At 33.0% G+C, this 13,955-nt stretch overlaps 2 protein-coding genes across 6 annotated transcripts in view; both read right to left on the reverse strand.

Moving 5' to 3' along the window:
• The window catches only part of mon2 (MON2 homolog, regulator of endosome-to-Golgi trafficking), a 55,722-nt gene extending 55,265 nt beyond the window's left edge, over positions 1-457 (reverse strand). For both annotated transcript variants that reach the window (XM_021470580.3, XM_021470577.3), the window contains exon 1: positions 105-457. In XM_021470580.3, coding sequence (XP_021326255.1) covers positions 105-224 — 120 coding nt within the window. In that variant the 5' untranslated portion in view covers positions 225-457. The remainder of the gene's footprint in view (positions 1-104) is intronic.
• A 6,275-nt stretch (positions 458-6,732) lies between these two features.
• slc6a13 (solute carrier family 6 member 13) overlaps positions 6,733-13,955 on the reverse strand; it is a 46,491-nt gene continuing 39,268 nt past the window's right edge. For 2 of the 4 annotated variants that reach the window (XR_012400085.1, XR_012400084.1), the window contains exons 13-16: positions 13,408-13,508; positions 13,054-13,224; positions 10,189-10,634; positions 8,872-10,104 (exon numbers count right to left, since the gene is read on the reverse strand). Coding sequence is in view for 2 of the 4 variants with exons in the window: in XM_002667362.8 (XP_002667408.6) it covers positions 10,452-10,634; positions 13,054-13,224; positions 13,408-13,508 (455 nt within the window). In the remaining 2 variants the exon portion in view is untranslated. Of the gene's footprint in view, positions 10,635-13,053; positions 13,225-13,407; positions 13,509-13,955 lie in introns of all 4 variants that reach the window. The other 2 variants (XM_002667362.8, XM_073942575.1) reach the window with 1 other exon arrangement.

Consider the following 13,955-nt stretch of genomic DNA (forward strand, 5'->3'; position numbering starts at 1 on the left):
CACACACACACACACACACACACACACACACACACACACACACACACACAGTACACCCCTTATTTCCGTGCTGTCCTCGGCTTCTCTGCTAGCTGCATGTTTACCTCTTTGACTGGAGGGAATTTCTTCTTGCACTCCATGGACAGAGAGCGCAGATCCGCCTGCATGTTCTCCAGGAGCTTCTTCACCGCCTCTGGGCTGCTCGTGGACATCTTCAGGCTCATTAATCGCCGATAAATCACCAATAAATCACCGATAAATCCCGCAAACCGAGCGCGCTGTTCGGCTCCAGCGCAGATCAAGCCTCACACACACCGGAAGCCGCGTCACAGCACCATAACCCCGCGGATACCTGCCGGTGTTTTACGGCATTTGTGCTCTAAAAGCGACTTTCATCATTTTTCGGGTTCTTCATTGCTGGATCCTCATAATGCCTGTGCGGAAAATGACACGTCACGTCAGGCGTCACTTCCGTAAACACTCTGACCGGATCCGCGGAGAGAGAGAGGGAGGGGCTGCAGCGACCCCGCGCGGGTGCACGCGGGATTTGCGCAGGCTTTCATTGGCTGCTGAACTCGAGGATTAACATAGTAAGGTAAAGTAAAGTAAAGTAAAGTAAAGTAAAGTGAAGTGAAGTGAAGTGAAGTGAAGTCAAGGACAAGCGATCAATCAGTGGGGAAAAAAAAAATAAGTAAAAAAAAATAATAATAAAAAAAATAAAATAATTAATATAAAATACATTTATTTTATTTTTATATTTAATTGTATTTATTTTAATTAACAAATATATATAAAATAAATTGAAATAAAAAATACAATAAATAAATGAAATAAGTGCAAAAAAATAAATAAATATAAAATATGTTTAAATAAATAAAACAAAACAAAACAAAATTAAATCAAATTAAACTGGACTCGAGGAAAAGTGACCAATCAGTGAAGAAATAAAATAAAGTAAAATAAGTAAGTAAAATAAAAATAAAATGAAATAAAATGTAAAATCTAAATAATAATAATAATAATTAAAGTAAATAAAACAAAATCTAAAAAATAAATATAAATAAAATACATTTATTTTATTTTGTTTTAATTATTTTTTTACATTTTATTTTACTTTAATTTCTAATTTTTTATTTTTTTATAGTATTTTTATTTTGTTTTATTTATTTTAATTAAAAATGATATATAAAATAAAATACAATGTAAAAAATAAATAGAAATAAAATATATTTAAATAAACAAAATAAAACAAAATTAAATACTTAAATTCAATCAGATTAAATTAAACTGGACTAGAGGACAAGCGACCAATCAGTGGAGAAATAAAATAAAATGTAAAATATAAATTAAAAAATTAATTAGAATACATAAAATACATTTTAATTTAATTAAATTAAACCTGACATGAGGATAAGCGACCAATGAGTGGAGAAATAAAATAAAGTAAAACAAAAATTTAATTAAACTTGACATGAGGACAAGAGACCAATCAGTAGAGAAATAAAATAAAGTAAAACAAAAATTTAATTAAACTTGACATGAGGACAAGAGACCAATCAGTAGAGAAATAAAATAAAATAAAATATAGCAAAATATCAATTGAAAGGACACAAAAGCTTTTACTTAAGTCAAACAAATAAAAGGTTTGTTTACCTCAAGACTTCAATAATTACATTTACAGCTTCAAATGTATTATTATATTTCATATTTACCTCTCAGTATCATTTTTGTTCATAAAAATTATGAAAACTTTAAATTTGAAAGCAGTTTGTATATCAATCTATGCAAATTTAATTTTCCCAATCACATCGGATATGCGCATTTACATTTAAAAGTAATAATAATTATAAAATAAAATTAATAAACAAAAATATAAAAGCACATACATTTAATAAAGTGAACTAAAAATAGAATGACAATATTTCATATTATTTTTATTTAAAAAAAAGCTTAAGCAACAGCATTTTTTTGTTTTTGTTTACAGATCTCTAAACGTTATTTATTACAAAAAAAAAAAACGTACATTAATAATAAACATTTACGCCTACACAACAGTAAACTATCATTTTTTGGGACATTTATCTACTTTGATGTTGATTCATTCATTATTTTCGGCTCAGACTCTTTATTATTAGGGGTCGCCACAGCGAAATGAACCACCAACTTACTTTAATGTTGATATTTTATATAAATTAATGTCAAAATTTTATTTATTACATGAAATCTGACATACAAATCATTTTAAACCTTAATTTTTAAGTTATGCATAATGTAAAAAAAATATTTTGGCAAATTAAAAAAAAAATTAAGTATAAAAATATGTTTAATTTAAACATGTTTTCTGCAATGATCTCTTCATGTCTAAACAGCAATGCTGAATTAAATATAACTCGCAATCTTGTGCATAAAGTATTTTCAGTTTTATTGATGAATTGTACATGAGTAATACAGTATATCTGGCTCAAATCTAACACATTTACAAAGTTGTAAAAGCCAAACTCTCGCACTGTTCTGTACAGGTTATATACATGCGACATGTCCAACACTTCATATACGTCATATGACAACATGTACCAAGGAAAAAAGGCGTCTGATTGGTCCTGGATATGCAATCTGATTGATTTGTGCAGACGTTAAAATTTCATACGTTTATATCACATTTGTTAAACAGTAGATTCTAGACAAACGTATGGAAGGTCGTTTCTGCCGTGGGATAAAAACATAAGTGCAAATACTTAAGAGATACTTAAAATTGTGAAAAGTATTGTCAGAGCTGGGAAATGGTCGAACTCCAAATTGTGAGAAATAAAGAAATAAAATAAGGATAAAAATATTTTAAAAATAATTGAGATGAAGTCTGACTAAAATGAATTCAGAATCATGAGAAGTAAATTCAGATTTACAAGAAATAAAGTCAGCATTACGAGTATTACAGTCAGAATAGCAGGCATAGTAAACATTACGGAAATAGTCAGAATTCTGAGAAATAGAATCACGAGAAAGAAAGTAAAAAATGCAAGAAATATGTTCAAGATTACGAAAATAGTCAAAATTGCGAAAATAGTCAGAATTCCGAAAAATAAAATTGGAATTACAAAAATAGTCAGAATTGCGGGGAAAAATGTCAGAAATACGAAAATAGTCAAACTTAAATAGTAAGAATTGCGTAAAGAGTCAGAATTGCCAGAAATAAAGTCAAAATTACGAAAAAAGTCCGAATTTTGAGAAATAAAGTCAGAATTACGAAAATAGTCAAACTTAAACCGCCAGAATTGCACAAAGAGTCCGAATTACAAAAATAGTCAAACTTAAACTTATTCAAAATAAAGACAGAATTACGAAAATAGTCAAAATGAAATATTCAGAATCGCGGAAAGAGTCAGAATTGCGGGAAATAAAGTCAGAATTATAGAAATAGTCAGAATTATGAAAAAATTAAGTATTGCGAGAAATAAAGTAAAAGAGTAAGAATTGCGGGAAATAAAGTCTTAACTATAGAAATAGTCAGAATTGCGTAAAGAGTAAGAATTGCGGGAAATAAAGTCATAATTATAGAAATAGTCAGAATTACAAAAATAGTCAAACTTAAATAGTCACAATTGTGCAAAGAGTCAGAATTACAAAAATAGTCAAACTTAACCTTAAACAAAATAAAGTCAGAATTACGAAAATAGTCAAAATGAAATAGTCAGAATTGCGTAGAGTCAGAATTGCGAGAAATAAAGTCAGAATTATGGAAATAGTCAGAATTACGAAAATAGTCAGTAATGCGAAAAATAGTCAGAATAGCGGAATTAGTCAAAGTTACAGAAATAGTAAGAATCGCAAGAAATAAAGTCAGAATTGCAGTAACAGTCAAAGTTACGGAAAAAGCCAGAATCGCAAGAAATAATAAAAGAATTGTGAGAAACATAGTCAGAATTATGGAAATAGTCAGAATTACATAAATAGTCAAACTTACGAAAAAATAAAGTCAGAATTGCGGAAACATTCAAAGTTACGAAAATAGACAACATTTCGAAAATAGTCCAAATTAAATAGTCAGAATTACCGAAATAGAATTGTGTAGAGTCAGAATTAGGAGAAATATAGTCAGAATTAATAAAATAGTCAGAATTACAAGAAAGAAATTCAGAAAAGCAAGAAATATAGTCAGAATTATGGAAAAGTCAGAATTACGAAAATAGTCAGTAATGCAAGAAATAAAGTGAGAATTGAGGAATTAGTCAAAGTAACGGAAAGAGTCAGATTCAGGAGAAATAAAGTGAGAATTGCAGAAATAGTCAAAGTTACCGAAATAGTAAGAATCGCAAGAAATAATAAAAAAATTATGAGGAATATAGTCACAATTGCGGAAATCATCAAAGTAACGGAAATAGTCAGAATCATGAGAAATAATGTCAGAATTACGAGAAATATAGTCAGAATTGTGGAAATAGTGAAAATTCAGAGAAATCAAATCAAGTCAGAAATCAAGTCAGAATCGCAAGAAATAAAGTCGGAATTTTGGAAAAAATCTAAATTGTGAAAAATTAAATCTGAAACGCGAGTAATAAAGTCAAATTTGCGAAAACAGTAATAATTGCAGAAATACTCATCATGGAAATGGTCAAAATTGTGAAATATAATGTCAGAATAACGAGGAATGAATTCAGTATTACGTAAATACTCAGAGTAACGAATATAGTTAAAATTGTGAGAAATAATGTCAGAATTGCGGAAATAGTTTTTCTTTTTACAATTTATAAAAAAAAAAATACAAATCTCGGAATTGTCTGAAACAAATCCAGAATTGCGAGAAATAAATCTAGAATTGTACAACAGGTCTAAATGAGCTCCTTTATGTTTTAACCCACGGCGAACTGTGCTTCCATACTAAGGTACACCGCTCTTTACTAAAGTTCCATAACAAAAACACAAAAAATACAACGATTTATACCCCTAAAACATTCTCAAGTGCACAAAAGTGATCGCCACCCCAAACCGCTTCACATCAGTCCTGTCTAAACCCTTCATAGACATCGATACAGGATCTGCTGAGCTTATGACACATCCACACGGACTCTAGAAAAACACTAGTTTGCTTCCTCAGAAAGCAGATGCATTGATGGTTTGAGCTGAAACCGTCATAAAGACACTCCAGTTTGTGTTTGTTTCCCGCTCTGCCCCCTGCTGGACAAAGGGTGTAATGGAGGAAATCCTTGACAGAAAATGTGAATTATTAAGTGGACATTTGACACAACAAACTTGTATGATAGATGCTTTTTCAGCTGAACACAAAGTACACTGAATTCACTGGCCACGGGCGCTTGTGTTCTGATGAAAAATATAAAGTTGACAAAACAAAAATAAACAAATGTAGGTTTGCAATGAGGTGAGAGTGAATAAAACCATGAGCTTTGATTTCTGAGTGTGATTTTCACCCCTTCAAAACTCAAAACAGAAGCAGAAGGCTTTGGGTGAATCTTCTCGTCTCGCTTCCATCTGTAAATACATTATTTGTGTATTTAAATGAGTATTTTATCACATCAGTTTAACGCTTGTGTCAATATTAAAGAGAGCAGAATATTACAGTGCTTCCTCAAATCACACACACACACACACACACACACACACACACACACACACACACACACACACACACAGTTAATTAATCCACCAAAACAAAACAAAAGACACAAATTCTTTGTAGGAAAATAAGAAAAATTAGTGTAAAAAAAAAGTGTATAAAATACAGCTGAAGTCAGAATTATTCGCCCCCTATTTATTTTCCCCCAATTACTGATGAGAGTTGGGAAGATTGTTTCAGCACATTTCTACACATAATAGTTGTAATAACTCATCTCTAATAACTGATTTATTTTATCTTTGTCATGATGACAGTAAATAATATTAGACTAGATATTCTTCAAGACACTTCTATACAGCTTAAAGTGACATTTAAAGGCTTCACTAGAGTAATTAGGGTAAAGTTAGGGTAATTAGGCAAGATATTGTATAACTGTTGTTTGTTCTGTAGACTATTGAAAATATATAGCCTAAAGGGTTAATAATATGGACCTTAAAATGGTTTAAAAAATTTAAAACTGCTTTTATTGTAGCCGAAATTAAACAAATCAGACTTTCTCCGGAAGAAAAAATATTATCAGACATACTGTGAACATTTTCTTGCTCTGTTAAACATCATTTGGAAAATATTTAAAAAATATATATATAAAGTCAAAGTTTGGTGAATAATTCTGACCTCAACTGTTTATAGACAAAACAATATTTTTATTTTTTTCCAACAAGTGTTTGTTTTTTGTTCTGCTCTCATGGTTTAATACAAATTTGATAATCAAACATTTTAAAAATTCAATATTTAAACACATATACACTACCGGTCAAAAGTTGGAGGTTCATTCCGCTGTGGCGACCCCAGATTAATAAAGGGACTAACCCGAAAAGAAAATGAATGAATGAATATAAACTACTTCAGAAAAGTTATTTTATAGTGCATTTTACATCTTTTACACTATTTTTGAGTAAATTAATGCAGTCTTGGTGAGCAGGAGAAGCTTATTTTAAAACATTTAAGAATCTTACTGACCCCAAACTTTTGACCGTTAGTGTTCTGTGAATATATATAAATATATACACTGTAAAAAATAAATCCGTAAAATTTACGGTAAAAAAACGGCAGCTGTGGTTGCCAGTACTTTACAGTTTAAAACACGGTACAAACCGTAAAAGTAACTTCTCATTTTTACGGTAAACTACCGTATTTTATTAATTTAAAGAGGTAATATGTCTGTATTTTGAATGACCAACATCTACACATCTTTTGTTACACAGTTAGACACGTTAGCACACCCACATGCAGGTGGTGATGACAAAGTTACATAATGATCACAATGAACTTTTCCCACAAGCAGGAAAGAGTATCAGCATATAGAAGGTGCTCAGTGTCATTCACACAGCTACTGAACACCAGTATGGTAACATGAATAAAATTAAAGTCATGAAATAAACATTGTTTATCAACATTAGATGTAATATAAATCTCTAATGTACATTACTGATGGGGAAACAGTTAAAAAGATCCATATTAATGTCAATAAAATGCATAAAAAGGGATGTGCCATGCAGGGAATTCTGGGAAAGTCAATTTACGGTTATTCGCCGTATATATTAAGGAAACATACTGTTAACCAGGTTATGGATTTGTAATGTAGCATTTTTACTGTTTTTTTACCGTTGAAGTCATGGCCATTTTTTACAGTGTACAGTCTGAATTATTCGCCTCCTTTGAATTCTTTTTCTTTTTTTAAATATTTCCCAAATGATGTTTAACAGATTGAGGAAATTTTCACAGTATGTCTGATAATATTTTTTCTTCTGGAGAAAGTCTGATTTGTTTTATTTCGGCTAGAATAAAAGCAGTTTTAAATTTTTTAAACACCATTTTAAGGTCAATATTATTAGCCCCTTTAAGCTTTATTTTTTCCATAGTCTACAGAACAAACCATCGTTTTACAATGACTTGCCTAATTACCCTAACCTGCCTAGTTACCCTAATTACCCTAGTTAACCTTTAAATGTCACTTTAAGCTGTATAGAAGTGTCTTGAAGAATATCTAGTCTAATATTATTTACTGTCATCATGACAAAGAGAAAATAAATCAGTTATTAGAGATGAGTTATTAAAACTATTATGTTTAGAAATGTGCTGAAACAATCTTCTCTTCGTTAAACAAAAATAAGGGAAAAATAAACAGGGGGGCTAATAATTCTGACTTCACCTGTGTATGTAGAAAATATACATTTTTATTTACTTTTACACTCTATTTTTTACAATTTATAGTTCTGACGACATTTTTAATTGACATTTTTTGCACATTTTCTTTTTGCATTAATCTCATTCATATTAAGCCTCGAGTCAACACATTAAACTGAATTTCTCAAGTAAAGAAACCCTAAAATTATTGTAAATGTGTTTTGAACTGTGGAAATATAAATTTATATCATCTAATTTCAAATTAACAATAATCTGCGTATAAATGAAAAGTTATATTCTTAGGTTTTTAATTATATTATTTCATTGACATGCCAGCTAGGAGGGTCATTTAACCTTTGCCTTGCTGACTACAGGCTAAGCCAAAGTGATGCAATTATCTGTTTCACAGCATGGGGTGTCTATTGTTTTCTCTTTTCGATCAAATGGTCTGGCGGTTTCTGTCTCCAGAACATGATGGGATCAAGGCCTGAAAGAGCAGTTTACCCTGCCGACCACAACTCTTAATTTGCATGCTTTGTTTAGCCATATCCCCTCCTCCTAAGAACACAATATAGACATGAAATCTTTGTCTTAAATCAGACTTGTGTGAGACTTGTGTGAGACTTGTGAAAGAACTTGCAGACTGCGGACCTCTAGTAGGCTCTTGCAGACACACGGACATCTTAAAGACGCTGTATGACTGCAGATTAACCAACACGTCTCAATAAAGGAATTCTGCTTGTTTCGAGTCTCCTGGACTGGGTTCTTCTCCTCTTTTAACTCATTTATTTTTTTTCAACAGAACTAATTAGTAGTCTTAACGAATCCATGGTTATTCAAATTGTAAATGTTTAAATATGTAAATAATTCAGTTTTGTTTGTATTATTGCATGTCAAACTCCTCAAATACTCAAATCAAGAGTTAACAGGAGGCAGAAGCGTGAATATTCTGCTGTCTGTGATATCGACACACTGTTTATTTGTGCACAGACCTCTGTCATGTCTCTCTGGTGTGTGTGTTTGTGTGTGTTTGTGTGGGTTCATGTGTGTTTTTGCAGGAGTGTGTCTGTACTTGCATGTGTGTGTGTCTGTAAGTGTGTGTGTGTGTTTGCATGTGTGTTTGTGTATGTATTTGTGTGCGTAAGCCTATGTGTGTGTATGTTTCTTTGTGTTTGCATGTGTGTGTGTATGTGTCTGTATGTGTGTGTGTTTGTTGCATGTGTGTGTTTGTGAATGTATATGTGTGCGTAAGCCTATGTGTGTGTATGTTTCTGTGTGTTTGCATGTGTGTGTGTGTGTATTTGCATGTGTGTGTTTTTGTGTTGGCGTGTGTGTGTCTGTAAGTGTGCGCGTTTGCTTGTGTGTTTGTTTGTGTATGTATGTGTGTGTGTGTGTGTGTGTGTGTTTCCATGTGTATGTGTGCATGTGTGTATGTGTGTGTTTGTATGCGTGTTTGTTTGGACGTGTGTTTGTGTGTGTGTGTTTGTGTGTGTGTGTGTTTGTATGCCTGTGTTTGCATGTGTGTTTGTGTGCATGTTTGTGTTTGGGTGTGTGTCTGTGTGATTGCATGTGTGCATATGTATGTGATTTCATGTGTGTGTGTGTGTTTGCATGTGAGATTGTGTGTGTGTGTGTGTTTATTGGTCTCTCTGGTATGTGTATGTGTATGTGTATGTGTGTGTGTCTGTTTGTTTATGTGTTTGCATGTGTGTGTGTGTGTGTGGGTTTGTTTATGTGTTTCCATGCATGTGTGTGTGTGTTTGTTTATGTGTTTGCATATGTGTGTGTGTGTGTGTGTGTGTGTGTGTTTGTTTGTTTATGTGTTTGCATATATGTGTGTGTGTGTGTGTGTGTGTGTGTGTGGGTTTGTTTATGTGTTTCCATGCGTGTGTGTGTTTGTTTATGTGTTTGCATATGTGTGTGTGTGAGTGTGTGTTTGTTTATGTGTTTGCATATATGTGTGTGTGTGTGTGTGTGTGTGTGTGTGTGTGTGTGTGTGTGTGTGTGTGTGTGAGTGTGTGTTTGTTTATGTGTTTGCATATATGTGTGTTTGTGTGTGTGTGAGTGTGTGTTTGTTTATGTGTTTGCATATGTGTGTGTGTGAGTGTGTGTTTGTTTATGTGTTTGCATATATGTGTGTTTGTGTGTGTGTGTGAGTGTGTGTTTGTTTATGTGTTTGCATATGTGTGTGTGTGAGTGTGTGTGTGTGTGTGAGTGTGTGTTTGTTTATGTGTTTGCATATATGTGTGTTTGTGTGTGTGTGTGTGTGAGTGTGTGTTTGTTTATGTGTTTGCATATGTGTGTGTGTGAGTGTGTGTTTGTTTATGTGTTTGCATATATGTGTGTTTGTGTGTGTGTTTGTTTGTTTATGTGTTTGCATATATGTGTGTGTGTGTGTGTGTGAGTGTGTGTTTGTTTATGTGTTTGCATATGTGTGTGTGTGAGTGTGTGTTTGTTTATGTGTTTGCATATATGTGTGTTTGTGTGTGTGTTTGTTTGTTTATGTGTTTGCATATATGTGTGTTTGTGTGTGTGTGTGTGTGTGAGTGTGTGTTTGTTTATGTGTTTGCATATGTGTGTGTGTATGTGTGTTTGTTTGTTTATGTGTTTGCATATATGTGTGTGTGTGTGTATTTGGCTACCTGTCCTGCACTGTGAGGTATGATGGGAAGGTTCAGACTGCGCTCAGCGTTTGCTAACAGTGCGACTCTTTCTCTCTAACAGGGAAATATCCGTCTCTGTTGTGTGTGTGTGAGTGTGTGTGTGTGCTGTGCTGATGCAGAGAGTCTCCGTCTGCTGAAAACACCGCCTGCAGCTTCTCCTGCTCGCGTCGGCTTTTGGGCAGATCTGGAGACGGCCGGATGAGAAACTGCACACGCTGAGGAGACAGAAACACACCGCTCAACAACATATGAAGCACACACAAACACAACACACTGTACAGGTCATGTGTGTGTGAGAATACTGTTCAATATAGTGATAAACATATACATTTACATTCAGTCATTTAGCAGAAGCTTGAGCAAGCACAACATACACTCACCGGCCACTTTATTAGGTACACCTGTCCAACTGCTTGTTAATGCAAATGTCTAATCAGCCAATCACACGGCAGCAGCTCAATGCATTTAGGCATGTAGACATGGTCAATACGATCTGCTGCAGTTCAAACTGAGCATCAGAATGAGGAAGAAAGGGGATTCAAAGGTGAAAGGGATGCTTGTTGGTGACAGACTGGCTGGTCTGAGTATTTCAGAAACTGCTGATGTACTGGGATTTTCACGCACAACCATCTCTAGGGTTTACAGAGAATGCTCCAGAGGAAATATCCAGTGAGCGGCAGTTCTGTGGGCGCAAATGCCTTGTTGATGCCGGAGGTCAGAGGAGAATGGCCAGACTGGTTCCAGCTGATAAAAAGGCAACAGTAACTCAAATAAGCACTCGTTACAACCGAGCTCTGCAGAAGAGCATCTCTGAACACACAACACGGCCAACCTTGAGGCGGATGGGCTACAGCAGCAGAAGAGCACACCGGGTGCCGCTCCTGTCAGCTAAGAACAGGAAACTGAGGCTACAATTCACACAGACTCACCAAAACTGGACAATAGAAGATTGGAGAAACGTTGCTGCTCTGATGAGTCTCCATTTCTGCTCACACATTCAGATGCTCGGCTCACAATTTGGCCTCAACAACATGAAAGCATGGATCATCCTGCCTTGTATCAGTGGTTTAGGCTGGTGGTGGTGGTGTAATGGTGTGGGGGAGATTTTCTCGGCACACTTTGGGTCCATTAGTACCAATTAAGCATCAACTCCACCAGAGTATTGCTGCTGAACATGTCCATCCCTTTATGAGCACAGTCATCTTCTGATGGCTACTTCCAGCAGGATAACGCACCATGTCATAAAGCTCAATCATCTCAGACTGGCTTCTTGAACATGACAATGAGTTCACTGTAATCAAATGGCCTCCACAGTCACCAGAGCTCAATCCAATAGCAGCTTTGGGATGTGGTGGAACGGGAGATTGGCATCATAAATGACAAATCTGCAGCAACTGCGTGATGCTATCATGTCAACATGGAGCAAAATCTCTGAGGAATATTTCCAGTATCTTGTTTAATCTATAACACGAAGGATTAAAGCAGTTCTGAAGCAGTGCAACCCGGTTTATTAGGTGTACCTAATAAAATGGCCAGTGAGAGAGAGTAGTTTTATGTTCAATTTATATATATATATATATATATATATATATATATATATATATATATATATATATATATATATATATATATATATATATATATATATAATTAAAAAATATATATATATATGCTGTCAAAATGTGCATTTTCTAGCAGAATTGACATTATATTTATATCTAAATAAATAAATTCACAAATGAAAATGGTATAACACACTACTATAATTACACTCATTTGCTAATACGGAAATAAATAATTAAATATATAGTGTATGATGTCAAATGTACATTATATTCATATAAATAAATAAAGAACATGCTACTGTCATAAGGCTAGTATGCTTTAAATGTGTAGATTAAATAAGAATGTGTTTAAGAAATTAAATACTAAAACTAATGGAACATCATGTTACCACACTGTATATACTGGTTATCATAGGTTTGATTTTTATTTTCCTATATTAAATTAAATGTATATGCAAATAAAATATATATGTACATAAGTAGAAATTATATATATATATATATATATATATATATATATATATATATATATATATATATAAATAAAAAAAAAAAATATATATATATATATATATATAATATATATAATATATATATAATATATAAATAAATTCTTTATACAATGCACAAAATGTATATTTGAATGTATATAATAGTATATTTAAAATAAAATAAAAGTTATATTACTTACATTAAAATTAATTAGATTAATATACTGATCCACAGATTAATAAATAAGTAAATAAAAATAAGCATCATTATACAATAACTTGCCTAATTACCCTAACATGCCTAGTTACCCTAATTACCCTAGTGAAGCCTTTAAATGTCACTTTAAGCTGTATAGAAGTGTCTTGAAGAATATCTAGTCTAATATTATTTACTGTCATCATGGCAAAGATAAAATAAATCAGTTATTAGAGATGAGTTATTACAACTATTATGATTAGAAATGTGTTGAAAACAATCTTCTCTCCGGTAAACAGAAATTAGGGAAAAAAATTAACAGGGGGGCTAATAATTCTGACTTAAACTGCATATATATATGTAGTGAAATAGTAGAGTTTACCTCCATCAATGACCCTTTAGTAGTGCCCATTCTGTAAATGACCCAGAGCGGCACACAGATCATGGAAGACAGAGCCAGCATCCAGCCCAGCGCGTAACCCCACCACGGGTACACATACTCATTGTTATACTTCAGCGGAGTGTACTTGATCAGAGAGAACGCGAACGTGCCCTGAAAACACACCAAAACACACACCATCAGCACAATAATGTGTGTCACTGCGGCAGCCGCACCAGCAGAGGGCAGCATTGAGCTTAAAATCAGGTGGAAAACATCTGAAAACAGGCGGTGAAAACATTGGAGAATTCAGGATATACACTTTTATCAATGGTAAATAGCAGGTAAATAACTCACAAAACATGTGGCTGGAGTGAAGAAGAGCCAACAGTATTTAATATATGGGCCAGGACGATAACCAATCATGTCCTCGATGTTATCATAGAAACGATTCGCACCTGAAAAACAACACAGAAATGATGGAATAATAAAAATAATACATATAAAAATAAATGTATTTTTTAAATAACTGGTTTGAAATATATATACTTTTAGTTAGTTATCTCAAAGATGACTGTGGTGTCACTTTTTCATACGAAAAATGTATGCATCAGTTTTATTTTCTTGTCCCCGCCCCAAAGAATATGCCCTAGTTTTAGGTGCAACCCCTGATTGTGTTAAACCTTTAGTCAAATCTGGCTCTAAAGTTCTTTAGATTCTTTTTTGACAACACAAATCTTTTTGTTGACCAAACTCTTCTCAGTTCTATCAAACAAAGATATAATATATCTTTATATATATTATATACAAAGAAATGTAAATATTATACCAATTTCTTGTGTGATATAATTTGAAAAAATATAAATATACATTTATTAATTTATCAAATAAATAGTAAGAATTTT

Source organism: Danio rerio, chromosome 25, assembly GCF_049306965.1.
Source record: "Danio rerio strain Tuebingen ecotype United States chromosome 25, GRCz12tu, whole genome shotgun sequence".
In the NCBI taxonomy this organism is placed as follows: domain Eukaryota; kingdom Metazoa; phylum Chordata; class Actinopteri; order Cypriniformes; family Danionidae; genus Danio; species Danio rerio.